General features: G+C 54.3%; 6 protein-coding genes across 6 annotated transcripts; 3 read left to right on the top strand and 3 right to left on the bottom strand.

Annotated features, from left to right (window-relative positions):
• Nucleotides 1–655: 655 nt before the first annotated feature.
• Nucleotides 656–1,094, bottom strand: J4E83_004412 (uncharacterized protein; the record flags this gene model as incomplete). Its single annotated transcript, XM_049331341.1, has 2 exons — nucleotides 656–1,035; nucleotides 1,088–1,094. 2 exons carry the CDS (start codon nucleotides 1,092–1,094, stop codon nucleotides 656–658), a joined length of 387 nt encoding a protein of 128 aa, XP_049189887.1.
• Nucleotides 1,095–2,226: 1,132 nt separating this feature from the next.
• J4E83_004411 (uncharacterized protein) lies at nucleotides 2,227–3,744 on the top strand (the record flags this gene model as incomplete). Its single annotated transcript, XM_049331340.1, has 1 exon — nucleotides 2,227–3,744. One exon carries the CDS (start codon nucleotides 2,227–2,229, stop codon nucleotides 3,742–3,744), a length of 1,518 nt encoding a protein of 505 aa, XP_049189886.1.
• Nucleotides 3,745–4,161: 417 nt separating this feature from the next.
• J4E83_004410 (uncharacterized protein) lies at nucleotides 4,162–5,773 on the bottom strand (the record flags this gene model as incomplete). Its single annotated transcript, XM_049331339.1, has 2 exons — nucleotides 4,162–5,311; nucleotides 5,769–5,773. The coding sequence occupies 2 exons, from the start codon at nucleotides 5,771–5,773 to the stop codon at nucleotides 4,162–4,164; spliced, it is 1,155 nt and encodes a 384-aa protein (XP_049189885.1).
• A 563-nt stretch (nucleotides 5,774–6,336) lies between these two features.
• On the top strand, nucleotides 6,337–9,422 carry J4E83_004409 (uncharacterized protein; the record flags this gene model as incomplete). Its single annotated transcript, XM_049331338.1, has 2 exons — nucleotides 6,337–6,344; nucleotides 6,389–9,422. The coding sequence occupies 2 exons, from the start codon at nucleotides 6,337–6,339 to the stop codon at nucleotides 9,420–9,422; spliced, it is 3,042 nt and encodes a 1,013-aa protein (XP_049189884.1).
• Nucleotides 9,423–9,727: 305 nt separating this feature from the next.
• J4E83_004408 (uncharacterized protein) lies at nucleotides 9,728–11,892 on the top strand (the record flags this gene model as incomplete). Its single annotated transcript, XM_049331337.1, is given in 2 exon segments — nucleotides 9,728–9,732; nucleotides 9,750–11,892. 2 exon segments carry the CDS (start codon nucleotides 9,728–9,730, stop codon nucleotides 11,890–11,892), a joined length of 2,148 nt encoding a protein of 715 aa, XP_049189883.1.
• Nucleotides 11,893–12,295: 403 nt separating this feature from the next.
• On the bottom strand, nucleotides 12,296–13,978 carry J4E83_004407 (uncharacterized protein; the record flags this gene model as incomplete). The annotated part of the gene is made up of 1 exon (XM_049331336.1): nucleotides 12,296–13,978. The coding sequence occupies one exon, from the start codon at nucleotides 13,976–13,978 to the stop codon at nucleotides 12,296–12,298; it is 1,683 nt and encodes a 560-aa protein (XP_049189882.1).
• Between the last annotated feature and the right edge of the window lie 2,331 nt (nucleotides 13,979–16,309).

Below are 16,309 nucleotides of genomic sequence, written 5' to 3'. Positions count from 1 at the left end.
GCAACGACGATCCAATCACACCCTCTACTCTTGTAATAACTGCGATATGCGTTTTGAATTTGATGGTGTTTTTACTAAAAGTGAATTCTGCTGCCTCCGCCGCGACTTGCTTGCAAGTATATAGGAGTGCGACGTCGATAGCTGTGCCGTCAAGGTAGCGTAGTGTGTTGGTATCTGGATGATGATGGTAGCCGTCGTCGCCGATGAAGTAGTGAGTATAGATCTCGTCGCGAAGTTCCCGAGGCATGCGAAGAAGATGGCAGGTCTGAGGCTGCGAAGCTGCCATGGTGTAGAGCTGGTAGTCGGACGGATGGCGAAATCTAAATAAAGGGAAAGGAGATCAGTACATATGAAGAAGGCCTTCAAGCGCGTTCCACGGTTGGGAACAAACTCTCTGCCAGGTGTCCTTAGGCAGCAGCATTGCCAAAGTGTGGTACTGAATTTTGCAACCTATGTTTTCGCGGCGCTGAAACCATGGACGGCCGAAGAACAAAGTTTCAAAAACGGGTGCCTGAATCAGTGCGCCTTTCGGACGCGTGTTGTGTATTCCTTCGTGCGCAAGACGCACCTACGCTCGGTATAATGCTGGTTCGACCAATCCTCGTGGCACAATGCCAATACATGTAGTATACATCCACCAAACCACGACCCACGCTCACTTGCCACCCACTCTCTTGTTCTTGAGCTTGATGGTCTCTCCGTTAACGAAGATACCCTTGCCCTTGTACGGTTCTGGTACCCTCCAACTCCTTATCTTAGCTGCGAACTGCATGACCACCTCCTTCTCCGGTCCCTCCAACAGTAAGCGCGTCGGTTGCGGTGTGCTCGCGGTGACGCCCTTTGGTATGGCCAGTTCGACTGGATGTGTGTATCCGACCTTCAAGTTAACGAACTTCTGGCCGGGAAATTCGGACTTTACGGTCGTCGCGGAGTCTTCTACCGATGCACGGTAACCGACACCGTTGAAGCGGAGAATTGCACTGTGTCCTTCGCTGACTCCGAGGATGTGGTTCTGGAGGTATGCGCGGGTGGTGCCTGGGTCTGTGTCAGCGGATTGCGCAGCCCATGGTGAGTGCAGCGCTCTTACCCCACATTGCCTTTTGCTTCGCATCTTTCGCGTCTTCGATTGTCAACGTCGGCCCGCCCAATGCCGGGTCCTGGTTGATATTGACGTAGGGAGGAATCGCCATTGAAAGCTCGCCCAGTGGTCCCTTGATGTGTACTGTAGACATGGCCTGCACTCTCGCGCTTCTCGCCTTAGCGGAAGGCGCGACCACCTGGAACGTGACTCCCTGGGGTATTGAGAGCGGTAAAGACCCGATCTTGGATTGACATGATGCCGTCGAGGTAAAAGTCCTGGTCGGCGCGGGCCGGGAAAATACGGGCAGCAGGAAAGTCGGTATTGAGTCGCTGCTCTGGCTCGAGGCCTTTGCGAAGCTTTGGGCGCACCGCCGTCGTGCTGGGGCGAACATGTTGATGTGATGCCGGCAATGATTATCGCGAGAGTTTTCGGAATCTCCAACTCGCTGCTAGCTCATCCGGTCTCGTGATAGCGCGTCATCGACGTCTCTGATTGGCTGAGCGGTTGCACCTTCCCCCACGAACACCCCTCAACACCACAACACTCCGGTCGTCATCACTCCCTGGGGAACATGTTGTACAATACAACCTCAAATCTCGAGGCTTGATACCTTCGACTGACCGTCCTCTCACCCACGCATGTGCCTTTTGATCGTCGACTAACAGCGCGTGCTCTTACCACAGATTTGGCCTCACCTTCCTGTCGCGGCAGGCGTCATGCTTCAGGCTCTTCAACGTTGCGTCTGCTTTGCTCTCTCACCATATCGTGAACTCACATGGTCGATACTAATAGAGATCTTACCATCCTTGACCTCTCGCCTTCTTCATTTTCTCCACTTTCTTCTACTCCCTGGCTCCTGCTCTGTCTCGCCAGCTTTCCGTGGCGTGCTTTCGATGACCCTGACTGCTCACCAGCTTATCGCTCACATGGAACTTCAACATGGACTTAGCAAGGCGAAGCTGATCACGTTGGGGCTGTTTCTCCTACCCACAGTGTCCTCTCATTACCACTCCCCGCCGGCACATGCAGCTCCAACAGTCAACGTGGATTCCTTGTTCCAATACACAACATCCAGGAACCACAAAGTGATCACACAAGCAGTCGACTTCGTCGTTTCCATGCAGACAGCACCTACTTGCACTCGCATGGCTGCTTCTCACCTGATGAACGAGTGCAAGCTCCTGGAACATGCACCGAATTTCGCCAAATCTCGCCCGGAAGCGTATCTGGACAACGTTAAAACCGAGTACGCCGCTAAACTAGCTGTATGCGAACTCCTCAGTGCTCAGCCAGTGAACCCAACACCACCGGCAAATTGCGACATCCTCGTTCCGGCATCAAGACATTGTGGTAAAGGCGGTAGCTGGTGGCACGCCCGGCCAGAAGCTCCCAGCGACAAGCAATGCTACCCTGACTTCAAAGAGTATCAATACACCCAATGCCTCAAGAGTCTGCAATCGACCCCTCAGTACTGGACATCATTCAGCAACGCTCGCCAGAACGCAGTGGTCATGTGCCAAGCCAGCAGAGATGTTATCGAGCGAGAAAACCACCTCGAGATATTCAAGAACCTAACCCAGGTGCTGGGTGATGTAACATCGAACATGCAGAAGACGACCGAAGAGTACGAGTCTTTGATCCGTGAGCAGAGGCAGTACTCCGAAGAAGCTCGCGACTCTCACCAGCAGCTCAAAGAAGACATCCAGGCGGTTCAGGAGAAGGCCGTCGCCACTGTGGGTGCGCTGGATGACAAGTTCCGTACTTTCATGGAGGTGTCAATTTCGGATCTCATCACAGCTCTGGCCGAGAGTCAGAGTAACGAGATTGACCGGATACATGAGAAGATGCAGGACTTCTCGCAGGAGTTGATGCTAGAAAGCTCACAGCTCACCAAATACTTCACTGGCGAGCTTCAAGAATACCATGACCTGGCCAAAACCAGTATACAATCCAACCACGAAGCTCAGGTTGACAGCTACACTGTTCTAGCAAGCTACATGGGCATCACACAGGATACCATCAATCGAACAAATGATATCGCAGATCGCTCTCTTTCTACAGTCGACAGCATTGCGCAACGACTGGACATTTTCGAGACGCAGACTGAGCACATTGCCGAAGGTTTCGCTTTCCTAAGTGCGATACCAGCACTTGTCACACTACTCGTCCGCAGCTTCATAGCCATGGTCGGTACACTATTCATCTTCACTGTCCTGTACAAGCTCAACACAAGACTTGCCGCCTACACTGCCGGCGCTTGCAGTTCCGCTTTCCTCCTACACACATGCGGTATCTTTGACTGGCTCGGCGATCTCCCCTCCCGCGTCGCAAAGATCCACGACCAACCTCCTCTTGCGACTGTCGCTGGCATGTCATCTTGGCAGAAAGGCGCAGGCATCGTGCTTCTCATCTGGCTCGCCGCCTACCCGGTATGCCGCATCAACGCATACCTCGGCAGTCTCATTGCTGCTACTCTGAAGCGGCTTCTCGGCCCGTTGTGGATCAGCGAGTACAGCAACGAGAACGGCACGGGTTTCTTGCCCAGCATCGAGATTCCCGCTGCGTATCCTCGTCGCGCAGATGACCGGTATCATCGAAATGATGTCGGCTATCGCAACTATCCGAACTACTCGAAGTCGGCGTCACCACCCAGCGAGATCTAGCCACCACCAGTGTGTGCGACGGGCTGTCTGGAATCTTCACCATCAACGTCAACATATCATCAGCACATTTACCACATATATCTCTAAGCGACTGCTTCGAGCATCGCCTGTACCACAAACCATCTTTCATCGGTCGATACATATTTCCAGCTCGTAATATACCCTTGACTTTTCTTAACGTTCTACGAAAGCATTTCCATGGGGTTGGAGCAATATCTCATATCACATTTGGTGAACTCAACATATTATATCAGCAAAAAGGCGGAGTGGAGGAAACCGGGAATCTTGGCACATGTATAATAGAGATCTTATATCTATCCTTCAATACCATCAATCCATTGCTCATCACTATATCAGCCCCAGTCGCACATATGCATGACGGGGTCTGTTCCGTTGACCATGTCCCGCAACCACATCTCAATCCTCCTCATCATCCGGCAACTCCTGAATCCTGCCCGACCGATACGCCTCCTCAACCGGATTCGGCACATCCATAACACCCGTCGCTTTCAGCCTCTCAAACAGCACAAACAACCTCTCAGCCTCCCTCTCCTTCTCCTCCTGGCTCATAGGCGGCATCTCTACCTGCTCCTCCCTATCCAGCCTCTGTCCTGTGATAGGGTTCACAGGTATACCCCCCTCCAAATCACCCGCCGGCGCATTCACCTTGACCAAATCCTCCGGCATGCTAATATTATTCGACATGAGAAAACCAGACGCATATCCATAGCCTACGTTATGAACGAATGTTGCTGGGTCTTTATGCGAGAGCTCAAATAGCATTGAGGAGATTGATCCACGGAGCGCGGGTGTCATTGCTGACGTGGAGAGGTTGAGCAGCCGCGAGGGTAAGGTATTTGATTTCCCGAGCGGCTTATCGCGTTCTTCAGTTGTGGGCAGGAGCATCTCCTCCATCGTCTTCTTCACGTCTTCAGGTGCGAATTCGTAGATACGGCGGATGAGCGTCAAAACGGGTGCGACGGCGTCGTCGAGTTCCTTAGGTGGATAGGCGATGAGGGCGCGGGCGAGGATGCAGATGAGGTGTCTTGCGTTTGTTCTCGGTTCGAAAGACGGGAAGACGGCTTTTTTGCCTTCTTCGCACTCTAGGTCGAGGTGCAGGAGCACGTTTACCAATTCACGGGCTGGCACTGTCAAGGGCGGTTCGGTTACGCCGCGCCGGACGAGGATCTTGAAGACGCTGGGTATGGAGGGGGTGAAGTGGGGGCTGAGGTCGGTGTGGAAGTGGATTATGTTGAAGACGAGCTTGAGGGTTTCGGCGAGCGCCATGAGTTCCATGGGTTGGTTGTGTCCTTTTGCACCGCCTGGTCCGGACTTGGAGTAGCGCGCAGCATGGCGCGTTATGGCGGCGTTGATGCTGGAGGCTAGGGCGTTGGAGCGGACGAGTGAAGCGTAGTCGAGGGTTGTGTCGTAGGTTGTCAAGAAGAGGATGCGGGAGGCGAGGAACTCGTTGTCGATGCTGTCGCTCTGGGAGGTTTTAGCATAGAGCTTTGTGTCGTACTCGAACGTATGCGTACCTTCAACTTCTCCGCTGCCTGTGGGCCATGGCCTAGATCGACGAGTATCTGGCGCGTTTTGGGTTGGAGGAGAAGGGCGTTGGCTATACACCGTAGAGCCTCTTGCGATGCGACAGTGGTCTCTCCGTCGAATGCATGGCGTCCTAGTGTCCGAAGGCCCTGTAACGGTCACTATGCCGTCCCCATCGCTCCTAGCAAAGTGCAGCGTACATCTTCTGTGAATATAGGATCGGAGTTCTCGACTGATCGGCCGTGTACTTTGAGTTGTTCGAGTAATTGCTGCTTCTCTATCCGATCGGTCAGCGCAACGTATGCGTATATAGTGTGGGAGACATGCGCTGAGTAGACAGCTTCTTCGCGTCCAGATCGGCTTTCAACTCGGAAAGGATTCTGGTGACGTCGTCGAGCTTTGCTGTGACACTGTTAGTAACGAGTCACGTGGAAGGTAGTCTTGCGCAGTAGTACTGACCTCTCCCCGTTCTTTGCGACAACATGGCGGTTGCGTTGCGGGACACGATCAGAGCGCATCACGTCACTCGGGGTGGAAGCTCGCGCTCGGAAAGCCCCACTATTGTGGGACCTGCATCGACTGTTGCTTTCCAGGGTCCGCGTCAACAAGCAACGAACCACAACAGGTGCCATAAAGCAAGTAGCCATACTCTATTCAGGAATGCCTTGATCGTTTATCGTTTTTAGAACAGATATTATTCCATCTGGTCTGATGCCCTTGCATACTGTGGCAGCATCATGTCATAGAAGCAACATCAAATACGGAATACGTTGATCCTTTGCTTCGTTCTCATCATACCAGAGAACATGACAATATGCGCTGAAGGACTTCTGCACATCAGACTGGCACAACAAAACATGTTTCGGACGCAGGGGGCGGGTGCTGGCTCGAGTGCCCGTCGTCCAGTGAATGGCGATTGAGGTTAGCACTTTACGCGCACGAGGAGCGTCGCGCTAGACGCGTCGCCAACACCAACCTTTGACTTCTAGACCGGGGTAGTCGATCACCTCCACACGCTCTGCACATTCACTCACGCCTACCAGAGCGATGCCAGCGTCTTCTTGTGCCTTTATTCTCTTTTCTCGTTAGCGGTTCCCAGCATAGCCATGGTGTCGTCCAAATTCGAATCTCTCTCCGTGCGCCCTCCGACTCCACCCAAAGACCAAGAAGACACAGCCGCCGACGAGACGGTGCAATTCCTCCAAGACCCCTTTGGCGAGAAGCCAATCCCGCCCAGGCTCCGAGCCGCGAAGAGAGTGCCCAACACGCCAGAGCAATCGCCGTCGTCCGACATCGACATCCCCTCGAGTTCTGCGAGCGCACGGAAGAGAGTCAACTTCGAGCTGCAGCTATGCGACATACCCACCACCAAGGCAGTTGCGCAGTCCTGGACACCCACGCGTAGCTCACCGCTGAAGCCCCTCCCCCAGAACCGCCTCACCAAGCCGCTCAAATCGATCCTGAAGCCTTCCGACGGCACGCAAACACCTCCCGCAGAAGACGCTGCCAACCCGCTCAACTACAAGTCATTCGCCGAGATGCTGGACGCGATAGTGAAGCTGCTCGCTTCTTCCGAGCGCGGAACTCGGTTAGATGCATACGGTTCTTTGCAGAGGACGATGCAGGCATACGACAAGATACCCGACCCCCAGGCGCTGAAGCAGAAGATGTCTCTGTTGACCCAGTTCATACGACGCGACATAACAGCTCCAGGCTTGGGTGGGACAGGGCTGGACTCACAGCTCATTGGACAGGCGATGAAGCTGCTCATGGCCCTCTTCCGCATCACCGACCTGATATCCGCCATGGACGAAGACTTCTGCTCCTTCATCATCGACCGCATCATCCGCGTAGCTTCCGATAGCTCCATGCCCAAGACCACCGTCAACACACACCTGGCTGTCCTGATGCAGCAAAGTTTCCGGCCCAAGACGATGACTGCGACACGCGTCGAGAAGGTGCTCGAGACACTAGACACCATCCACGAGCGAACATCGGGCCACGCGGTACAGGCATACAGGGTCCGGATATACAGGAAGCTGCTTCAGCAACGCCCGGACGTTATGATCAGGCATACCGAACGATGGTTCACGCATACTCTCAAAGCTCTGGTTTCGGTCCAGAAGGATATCAGCCAGAGCGCACTGGACACTGCAGTAACGGCTGCGAAGAACATTGGCCATGACCGACATGTCGCCAAATCCGTCTTGTCTGTTCTGAACCGGGTTAAGAGCGACGGCGGCACAATTGCTAGCGTTTTCGCAGCTGAACTGGATCGTATGCTCGGTGGTGATTACGCCGTCTTGGTGCCACAGATCGTGGCTGCTGTCACGGGTCTACTCAAAGACTCGCTTGACGCGTTTGCAGGCTTGAAGGAATGGCTCGTCCTCATTAACAAGTGCCTGTCATCGGACAGCGACCAAGTCCGGTTATACTCCAATGTCGCCGTTGCCTTCCTGGCATACTCTGTTAACTTTATGAACTTACCCGAAGAAAAGAAAGTCAAAGCCTGGTCGGGGATGTTCGTTAAAATCTCAGTACATGCACTGCAACGGAAGACCCCAGTAAAGAAAGCCGAGCGCGATGCTGTTTCATCCGCATACTTCACAATGCTGTATTATGCGTTTCGACCAGCAGCCTCTTTTGAACAATTTGACGGACATTGGACTGACTTCATAGCTGGCCTCTGGAGTCCAATAATCGCAAAGTCTGCTCCGCAGCACGCCATACCATGTCGAATTGTGTCTGCTCTCTTGGATGGCTCTCGGAAACCTTGGAACGAGAATCGGGCGCTAGATCTTCGGCCACATGCCATGATCCAGCGAGGCGAGCTACCTCTAGTCGATCCTAAGTGGGTACGGAAGTCGATTGCTCTTGTACTAGAGTTTGTGGAGAATATTCTAGAGGCTGCACTCAAGACCGAAAGCAAAGAGCACGAAGATGAACCGTTTCAGACGATGTGGACAGCAGTCATCAACTCTTTGGTGGAAGCAAGCAGCAAGGAGATCATGGCGTCCACAGAAACCAAAGATGCCATGGCACATATCATCAACCTGCTGCGTCGGATCTGGGACAGCCACACGGACAACATTGCGGTAGAACAGAAGAGGGAGGATCTTTGGGCAACCAAGTTCTGCTTCCTGATAGAGACTGTTGTGCAGAAGATGGGCGCTTTTCAGTTCGCAGACAAATGTCTCACACGCAATGCCGACAACGAGATCGAAGTCGCATCGACACCGTCGCATCGATCACGGCATCAAGGCACCCGATCGTCCCCACTCCTCTTCCTGCTGGATCTTCTCGTCACACAGTCAGAAGGAAAGCTAGCTGATCCTGTTCGCCTCCGCGCAATGGACGTGATCATCGAGCCCTGTTTTGCTGCTCAAAACACTCGGTTGAGCAAGTTGGAGCTTCTTCGGGACTGTGCCGCAACGGTGGATGGCTCGCTGAAGGGTGCAGTGGCATCAGAGTTCTGGACGCGGATTGTGACCTTGCTCGATACCATGTTGCAAGATCAAGCAGCCCCTTCAGGTGACCGCAGCGCTCGCTCATTGGGCAAAGAGTACGAGATTGTGGTCGAAATCCTCAGTCTGGGTTCAGCCTACTTGCTAGACAAGCCCGTCGGGCATCAGATTTTGTCGACTTTGGTCGGTACCGTCCGACGGGAAGCAGGAGAAGGTGCACTTGCACTCGCTGTGATCGAGAAGGTCTCTGAGCAAGTCCTGAAGCGCACACCTGACGAAGACAAAGCTTCCTGTCTGGCATATGCCAGCATTCTTCTCCGCAACCTACCAAAGCAGATGAGCCGCAAAGTGATGGATCAAGGTCGGCAGAATCTCTGGCCTTCGAACACAGCTGCAAGATCCCATGATATCGACCCTTATGTTCATCTTTACGGAGCCATCACTTCCGTTGGGTCAGCCGCTTACAGGAATCTTGACAAAGACGATGTAGAGTCTACCAAAGGCTTTCTTTCTGCGCTCAGCACTTCGGTCCAACACTGCTCGACGTCTCATCTCGCTGGGTATCTACGCAAGATACAAGATGCGATCCAGGTTTGGGTGGAAGATCCGGAGAAGAAGATGCAGAGCAAGGAAGAGCCACTCAAGAGCTTGCATCGTGAGGTACATTAATCGTTATCCGAAAGCGTAAGCAATCACTAACCATTTCCAGGTCACCAACATGTGGGAGGAAGTCAACAAAGCTATAGAGCGGTTACCGCGCAGGGACAGCCAGACGCTGCTTCACCTACAAGCGTTGGTTACCGCAGGCTTCCTAAGCAGACGCCGAAGCATCGTCAACATCTCTATTGCGACCTGGAATGCCACCTTCGGGAAAGAGGATAGCTTGCGATACCCTACTCGACTTGAGCAGGCTCTGCGCCAATTACGGAACAGTGTCGAGCTTTCTCTTCCATCACTGGAAGTCCGGGAAGACGATGCTGTAAGTGGATATATCAGTACCTACAACACGTCACTGACGGCAAAGCAGGAGAACAAGCTCTCATTTTACGACTCCGATACGAGTGCGGACGAGGTCAAACGTGCATTCAAGAGCCCGCGAGTAAAAGCCTCGCCCTTCAAGATCTCTAAAGCGTCGCGAAGGTCCAAGTCTCGATCTCCAGCAGTACCAACCTCAGCCACCAGGAGAGTACCCTCGCGACAAACGCCAAAGATTCGTCTCCGCCACGATGACTCTCAGATCAAATTCGAACCTATTATTTCCTCACCATCAAACCCGTTCCAGCAAGAATCACAGGTATTGACCGACCGTCAAAAAGAGATGATCGATCGTCAAAGGCTCAGCACTGGTATATTCGCAAAGATGGGCGCCGTCTCACCACAGCCAGAGGATGTGCCATCGCCGATGGAGATACACTCGGATGCAATGACTGCAGATGACCTGCCAGACACCGCCTCTCGGGCAACTCCGCTAAAGGCTCTCGCAGCCATGGGTCCTATGGACGGCTACCTTGGCTCGTCGCCGACGCCACATTCGCGTAAAAATACTCGTCACATTGTGAGCGAGGACACTGACATTGCAACGCCGACGGCCGTGCGAAGCATACAGTTTGCGAACGATGACTTGAACTCTTCGCCGCCTCAGTTCAGCAAGGACGACAGGTCTAACAACAAGCAAAGCGAGCCTGATGTTCTCGTGGGATCTAGCTTTGAGTACCGTCAACCAGAAAGCTCGGTTTCGATCTCCTTTGATGAAGGAACCACAATCGATGAGGAAGCACTGCTTGACGCTGTTGCGCTCCACGACAATACGCAAATGGAACCCGAACCTCCTTCAGACACGATCATGTCAGACGTGCCAAGTTCCACCATAGACCTGCAACTCACAGCGCAAATCGACGCCGATATGCAAGTACATGATACTCCTGCAGAAGCGACAGAGTCCGCACAATCAGATTCGAACGCCGAATACGTCGATGCCGCATCACATCCACAGTCATCAATGCTGGAGGACCAAGCTGGTAGCGACACCGAAGTAGACGAGTCCCAGACACCAACCCGCGGTCCTGCCCGCCGATCTCCGCGCAAGAGCTCCCAAGCCAACACAAGCAGCACCAGCCGAGTAGGCGACTCTTTCGACAACAGCTCCGCGAAGGGAACGCCGTACTCCCTGCGTAGTTCCTCCCGTCACTCCATGGGCAGCCCCTCCCGACCTCCAAGCGGCAAGAAACCCAGACGCACACCCGCAAAGAACAAGAAGAATGGCAAGAAACAGACGCAAGAGAGTCCTGCGCCTGCCCCAGCTGTCGTTCCTGCCCCGGTATCAGAACCAGAACCAGAACCAGAACCATCCCAACCCTCCGACACCGACATCCTCGACAACATCACCGTCGCCGCCCCAGTCCCAACTTCCAACCCGCGAGGCAAGAAACGGAAATCCACACACACTACCACCACCACCTCCTCCACCACTGCAACCACCACAACCAACGAACCCCCCACCCCCGTCCCCGCATCAACAACTCGGAAGCAAAACCTGCGCCGCTCCCAATCCCTCCTCTCTCACGTCGAAAACACGCAGGATATCACTGTGGTGGATGAAACTCCAGCGCCTAAGCGGGCGAGACAGAGTGCGGATCAGGATGTCAGTGAAGCGAGAAGATCGACGCCGACGCCGGGAAGTAGTGGGAGTAAGAGGTTGAGTCATGTGCAGGTTAGTCCACGGCCGAGGTCGGCTGGGTCTGGGAAGATGGAGGGAGGTGGGAAGGATGAGGGTGGGGATGGGGAGATGGAGATGGAGGTGGTGGAGGGGGGTGAGGATGTGGTGGAGCTTCAAGCTCGATCAGAAGGCGAAGGAGAAGTCGAAGTCGATGTTTCGTCTCAGCAACCTTCCCAACCCGCACACCCACCACCAGGAACAGAAACAGACACACCCACCCGCACCTTCGCCGAACGCGTCATCCTCACCCCCCGCAGCATCATCAACCAGCTTAAGAGCCTCAAGGAATATCTGTTCCGCACTCCGAGTCTGGTTCTAGGGCGCGAGGAGGAGAGGGAGATTGACGATGCGTTGTTTGATATTAAAAGGCAGGTGCATGCTGCGGGGTTGAGGGGGGAGGGTGAAGATAGGAGTGGGAAGTAGTTTGGTTAGGGGGTTAGTGGGAAAATATTGGGGATGTGGTTGGATGGTTTGAATGTGGTTTGTTTAATGTGGGATGTAGGATGTAGGGAAACGTACGATAATGTCATGGATATGAAGTCGATGTATCAGAGCCAAACATCCGTAGCATATACAAGAAACCTGGTCACGATAACATCACGATACATGTCGACAGCTCAATCTTTTTTGTAATGTAATCCATATTCCAAAGTGTATCACAGAGTCTGCGACATTCTAGCCACTAGGTGTAATGCCTTTTGTCTGCACGCAAACCAACGCCCACCCATGCTCATAAAAGTTTCGTTAAAAAGACACACGGATAAAAGAAAGAAAAGAACCCAAAACCAACCGCCGCAATCCGCCAACAAACGAGAGTCTCTTCCAACTACTGCAGAAGGGGATCGCGGAAGTGCTTCTGCGAGTTCTGCGCCTTCTCAACATTAGCCTGGTAGCGACTGCGAGCAGCCTGCTCCTTCCTCCTATCGCGCTTCTCGACAGCTTGGATCTCCTTCTTCTTCGCATCGGTGACACCGACCATACCCCGCCCGCCGTTGGCGCGGGAGAGGAGCTGGCGGTCCTTGTCGTGGCCGCGACCGCGGACTTGGAGTTGGCTGCCCTCCTCGCCTTCCTCGCCGTCCATGGTGACGTCGCCGTCCTGGTCCTCTTCGTCTTCGTCGCCGGCGGTGATGGCACCGGGTATGCGGGCGCGTTGTGCTTCCTCCATGCGCTCGGCGACGCCGGGGTAGTTGCGCAGGTTCTGGCGGTAGTACTTGTTTAGTGAGCGGTGACCTGCGGTGCGGCCGGAGGGGAGGTGGAGCTCGTATTCGTCGTGGTAGACGGCTTGGGGAGTGTGGTGCGCGTGGGAGTGGAAGCCGTCGGCAGCGCGGTGTGGGCGGGGGTCGGCGTGGTTGTGGTGCTTCGACTTGTTGAGTGACTTGTGGCGGTGGCTGCGGTCGATGGGTACGGCTGTGATCTCATCGGTCGGTACGCTCGAGACAGTGCTGTCGGTCTCCCAGCCTGCGTCCTCTTCGGCGTTGCTCGACATTGCTGCGTCATCCTCTGTGGTAGTCTTAGTCTCGCGCCTGGCACCGAGCTTGATTCCGCCTCCTGTTGTGGATGACGAATCGTCCGAATCTTCTGCCTCCTCTGCCATCTCGTCGAAATCGGCAGCGTCAGGGTAAGAGCTCCGGAAGTCGTAGAACTCGCCAATCTCGACCAACTCAATATCCGAGTCGAAGGCAATCATGCAGTGGCCGCGGTCGCGCATGTGCGTTTGAATGCCAGAGGCGGTGTGGAGAGTCTTGTGGCATTTCAGGCACTCGTGGTAAGCGTGGACCTTCTCGTGGAGATGCTTGATAAGCTCCTCGGGTTGAGCGAGGAATTCCTTCTCGGGTATGAACATGCCGTGGTATCGTCCCATGTGGGTGATGTTGAGCTGGAAGTTGGGCGACTTGTAGTTGCAGAATAGGCAGTCGAGGAGGGGATCGGTGGCAGGCTTGGTCGATGCGGCGACGGAGCTCTTGTCGTCTTCGGCGGCGGCGGACTCGTTCTCAGCTACGTCCTCGCCCTCGAGGCTGGCGTTTTGTAGACCTTCGGCGACATCTGCGACATCCTTGTCCCCGTTGACGGTGGTGGCTTCCGACTCAGCCATGGACTCTCCCAGCGAAAAGGCAGAGCTGACCATGGAGCCCGTTACCGATGCGGCGTCATCTAATTGCGCGCCTCTGCCCGACTTGGCCATGTTGATGCGGTGCTTGGAGCTGTTGAGGTGGTTGTTGTAGGCATTTTCGCTGAAGTATGTCTTCTGGCACGGGGTGCACAGTTTCTCAAACGACGCCTTGGCGGCTGTGGCGGCAGCGGTGGCCTTGTTCGCAAGGACCTTCTCGGTGAAGATCTCGGAAGATAGCGGTGGGAGCGAGGCCACGCGACGCTTGAGGTTGTAGCGATGCCAGTCGGTCTGCATGTGCGCCCGCTGCAACTCGCTCGAGCGGAAGGCGACCTGGCATGTGTTGCAAGTGAAGGGATGCGTAGACTGGATGTTAGCCTGGGAAGGAACCTGCGACGCCATCTTTGCGAGTGTTTGGGTGGTTGACGATGTGGTTGCACTCGGAGGGAGGAGTAGAAATATAGGCGGTAGGTGGGGTTGAGTGTGGGATGTGGTAGCGCCGACGATTTCACGACTTTATGACTGGCCGAGGGGCAAAAGTCGACTAGGCCGAGCAGGGCGCGATTACAAAGTTGAGAAGGCGCGGGAGTCGGATTCTGCGTCTTATCAGCAACCTATGCACGGCGAAGATGGTGAATTGCGCAAAAGGCCGACTTGGGGCGAATATTGAAGCGCACAGGCATGACATCAATCGGCAGGCGTTGTGCCAAGCCACTGGCACCTGCCATCCCTGCAGCGGATTAGAGCCGCAGGGCAAGAGCACCCCTCGGCCACTACCTCAGCCCTATCGTCTGCTACAGTATACCTCGAGTGGCTATGTGATACCATGACACTCGCACATACAATACCAGACCGCATCCTTAGCCGCCACTCTCTCTTGCAACAACATCGTCATCGATGATATGAGCATGTCAGACGGGACTGAGCACCCTCGCGATGCTCCGTTCAATGCCACCAACCAGGTCCCATCGGCTTCTGCAGCGGCTGACCCATCGACGCGGTCATCACGTGTCTCGAACCGCTCGCGTAGGAAAGATGTGATAGACGTACAAGACACCAACCGCGTCCTGGAATGCTCACAGACAGAAAGACAGCGCCGCTTCCAACATCTTGTCCGACAGTGCGCCCGTCACTCCCTCTCATTGACGGATCGAATGCTGACTGTTGACTAGCTACCTATCCCAGATCCTACATGGCTGTAAGAGTGCCTACTGCGATACCCCAACGTGCCTCTCATCCGGCAAGCGCATCGCGTCCAGACCACATCGTCCGCCTACATTGCTCACGGCCACCGCCCTAGCCCATTACCTTGCCGGTCAAGACAATCCGAATCGCGGCCTTTGCCCCCACGAGCTCAAGGTCGCGCCTGAGTCATTCGAGATTACAAATAGCCTTGCCCGACATGCTACCAACGGCTCCGCCGAGGACTACGTTGTCTATCCTTCGGTATGGCAACTGGCACAACAGCGCAGGCAACGTCATGCGGGAAGTAGTGGTCAACAAGAGCTGGATGGCGACTTGACCAATGCCCTCAAGCAACGGCAGCAAGCTAGAAAAGACCCAAAGGCTCTTAGTCAGAACTTGTACGACAGCTTGACTATGATATACTCTTATACCACGCAAATACCCACACCTGCTTCTGTCCTTGCTTCCCTTCGCAAATCCGAGCATACTCCTGCACATGACGCTCATCCTACTCAAACATTCGCTACACTCGCTTCCCAGACCGATGGGCGTCATGCGGATCCAAGCACCAGGCCAACGCTTGGTACAAACGATTCGAACGCATCACGTTTGAACGAGAACTCGCGTATCGTTCGTCAGCATTCACATCTATCAGCGGCCACTCGTGACAATTCACAGCCAGACAACGCTGGCGCTGAGGTTCTGGCTAACGGGCATCATGTCCACAGGATACCCTACCATCCCTCGAACGGCACGACACAAAGACATCCTCCTTCAGCAGCACATCCTACTGCCGTGGATGGTGCATCAGACTCGACAATGCTATCAATATCGAAAACAGGAAAGAAAAGCTTCACTATCGGTGGGACATACCCGGCTGCTGCGCCTTGCGCGAAGCCATCATCAGCACCAACCGAACTACCTACGAAGAACACCTCTGTTGAGGAACATTCATCATCCGGTGTACTCGTTGTCTCAACATTGAATTGCAGTATCCTCAATGAGCTGAAAGAGGACGTCCATCGCTATAAAAAGAGCCATGCTACAGACTTCAATTACGTTGTGGACTTTGATCGTCGGCGACGTACGCGACGTACGAAACCCCTCGTCAACCGATCTCTGTTCTATACTCTGAGCGACCCAGAAAAGCTACTTGCATCATTCCATGATATCAACCAAGATTTCGAAGACTCACCCTTACCTCATATCGACTCATCACGCTTAGCGAACTCTTTCAGAGATTGGAACCATCGCAACGGTGCGCTCATCTTCGATAGCCTATGGCTCGCGCTGAATGCTTTATTCGTGTCTCCACCCGAACTCGACATTCAGAAGAGTCCTCGTCTGAGGCCATCAAGAAAGGGCGTTTCCAATAACAGTCTTTCCGACCAGTCCTCCAGTGGTCATCAAGGTGCCTCGCGCTATCTCGACACCTGTGAAGCCGCACATATCGTCATGATATGCATACACGCACTCACATCCCTGGTGCCGCTTGGATGGCCGCACACATGGGCCCAAATACGCAAGCTTCGATCTTGGGGTGTCATG

The sequence above is a fragment of the Alternaria metachromatica genome (genome assembly GCF_023757995.1).
Source record: "Alternaria metachromatica strain BMP 0045 chromosome Unknown scaffold_7, whole genome shotgun sequence".
In the NCBI taxonomy this organism is placed as follows: domain Eukaryota; kingdom Fungi; phylum Ascomycota; class Dothideomycetes; order Pleosporales; family Pleosporaceae; genus Alternaria; species Alternaria metachromatica.
The sequence above is the reverse complement of the archived record's forward strand: the minus strand, read 5'-3'. Positions and strand labels throughout refer to the sequence as shown.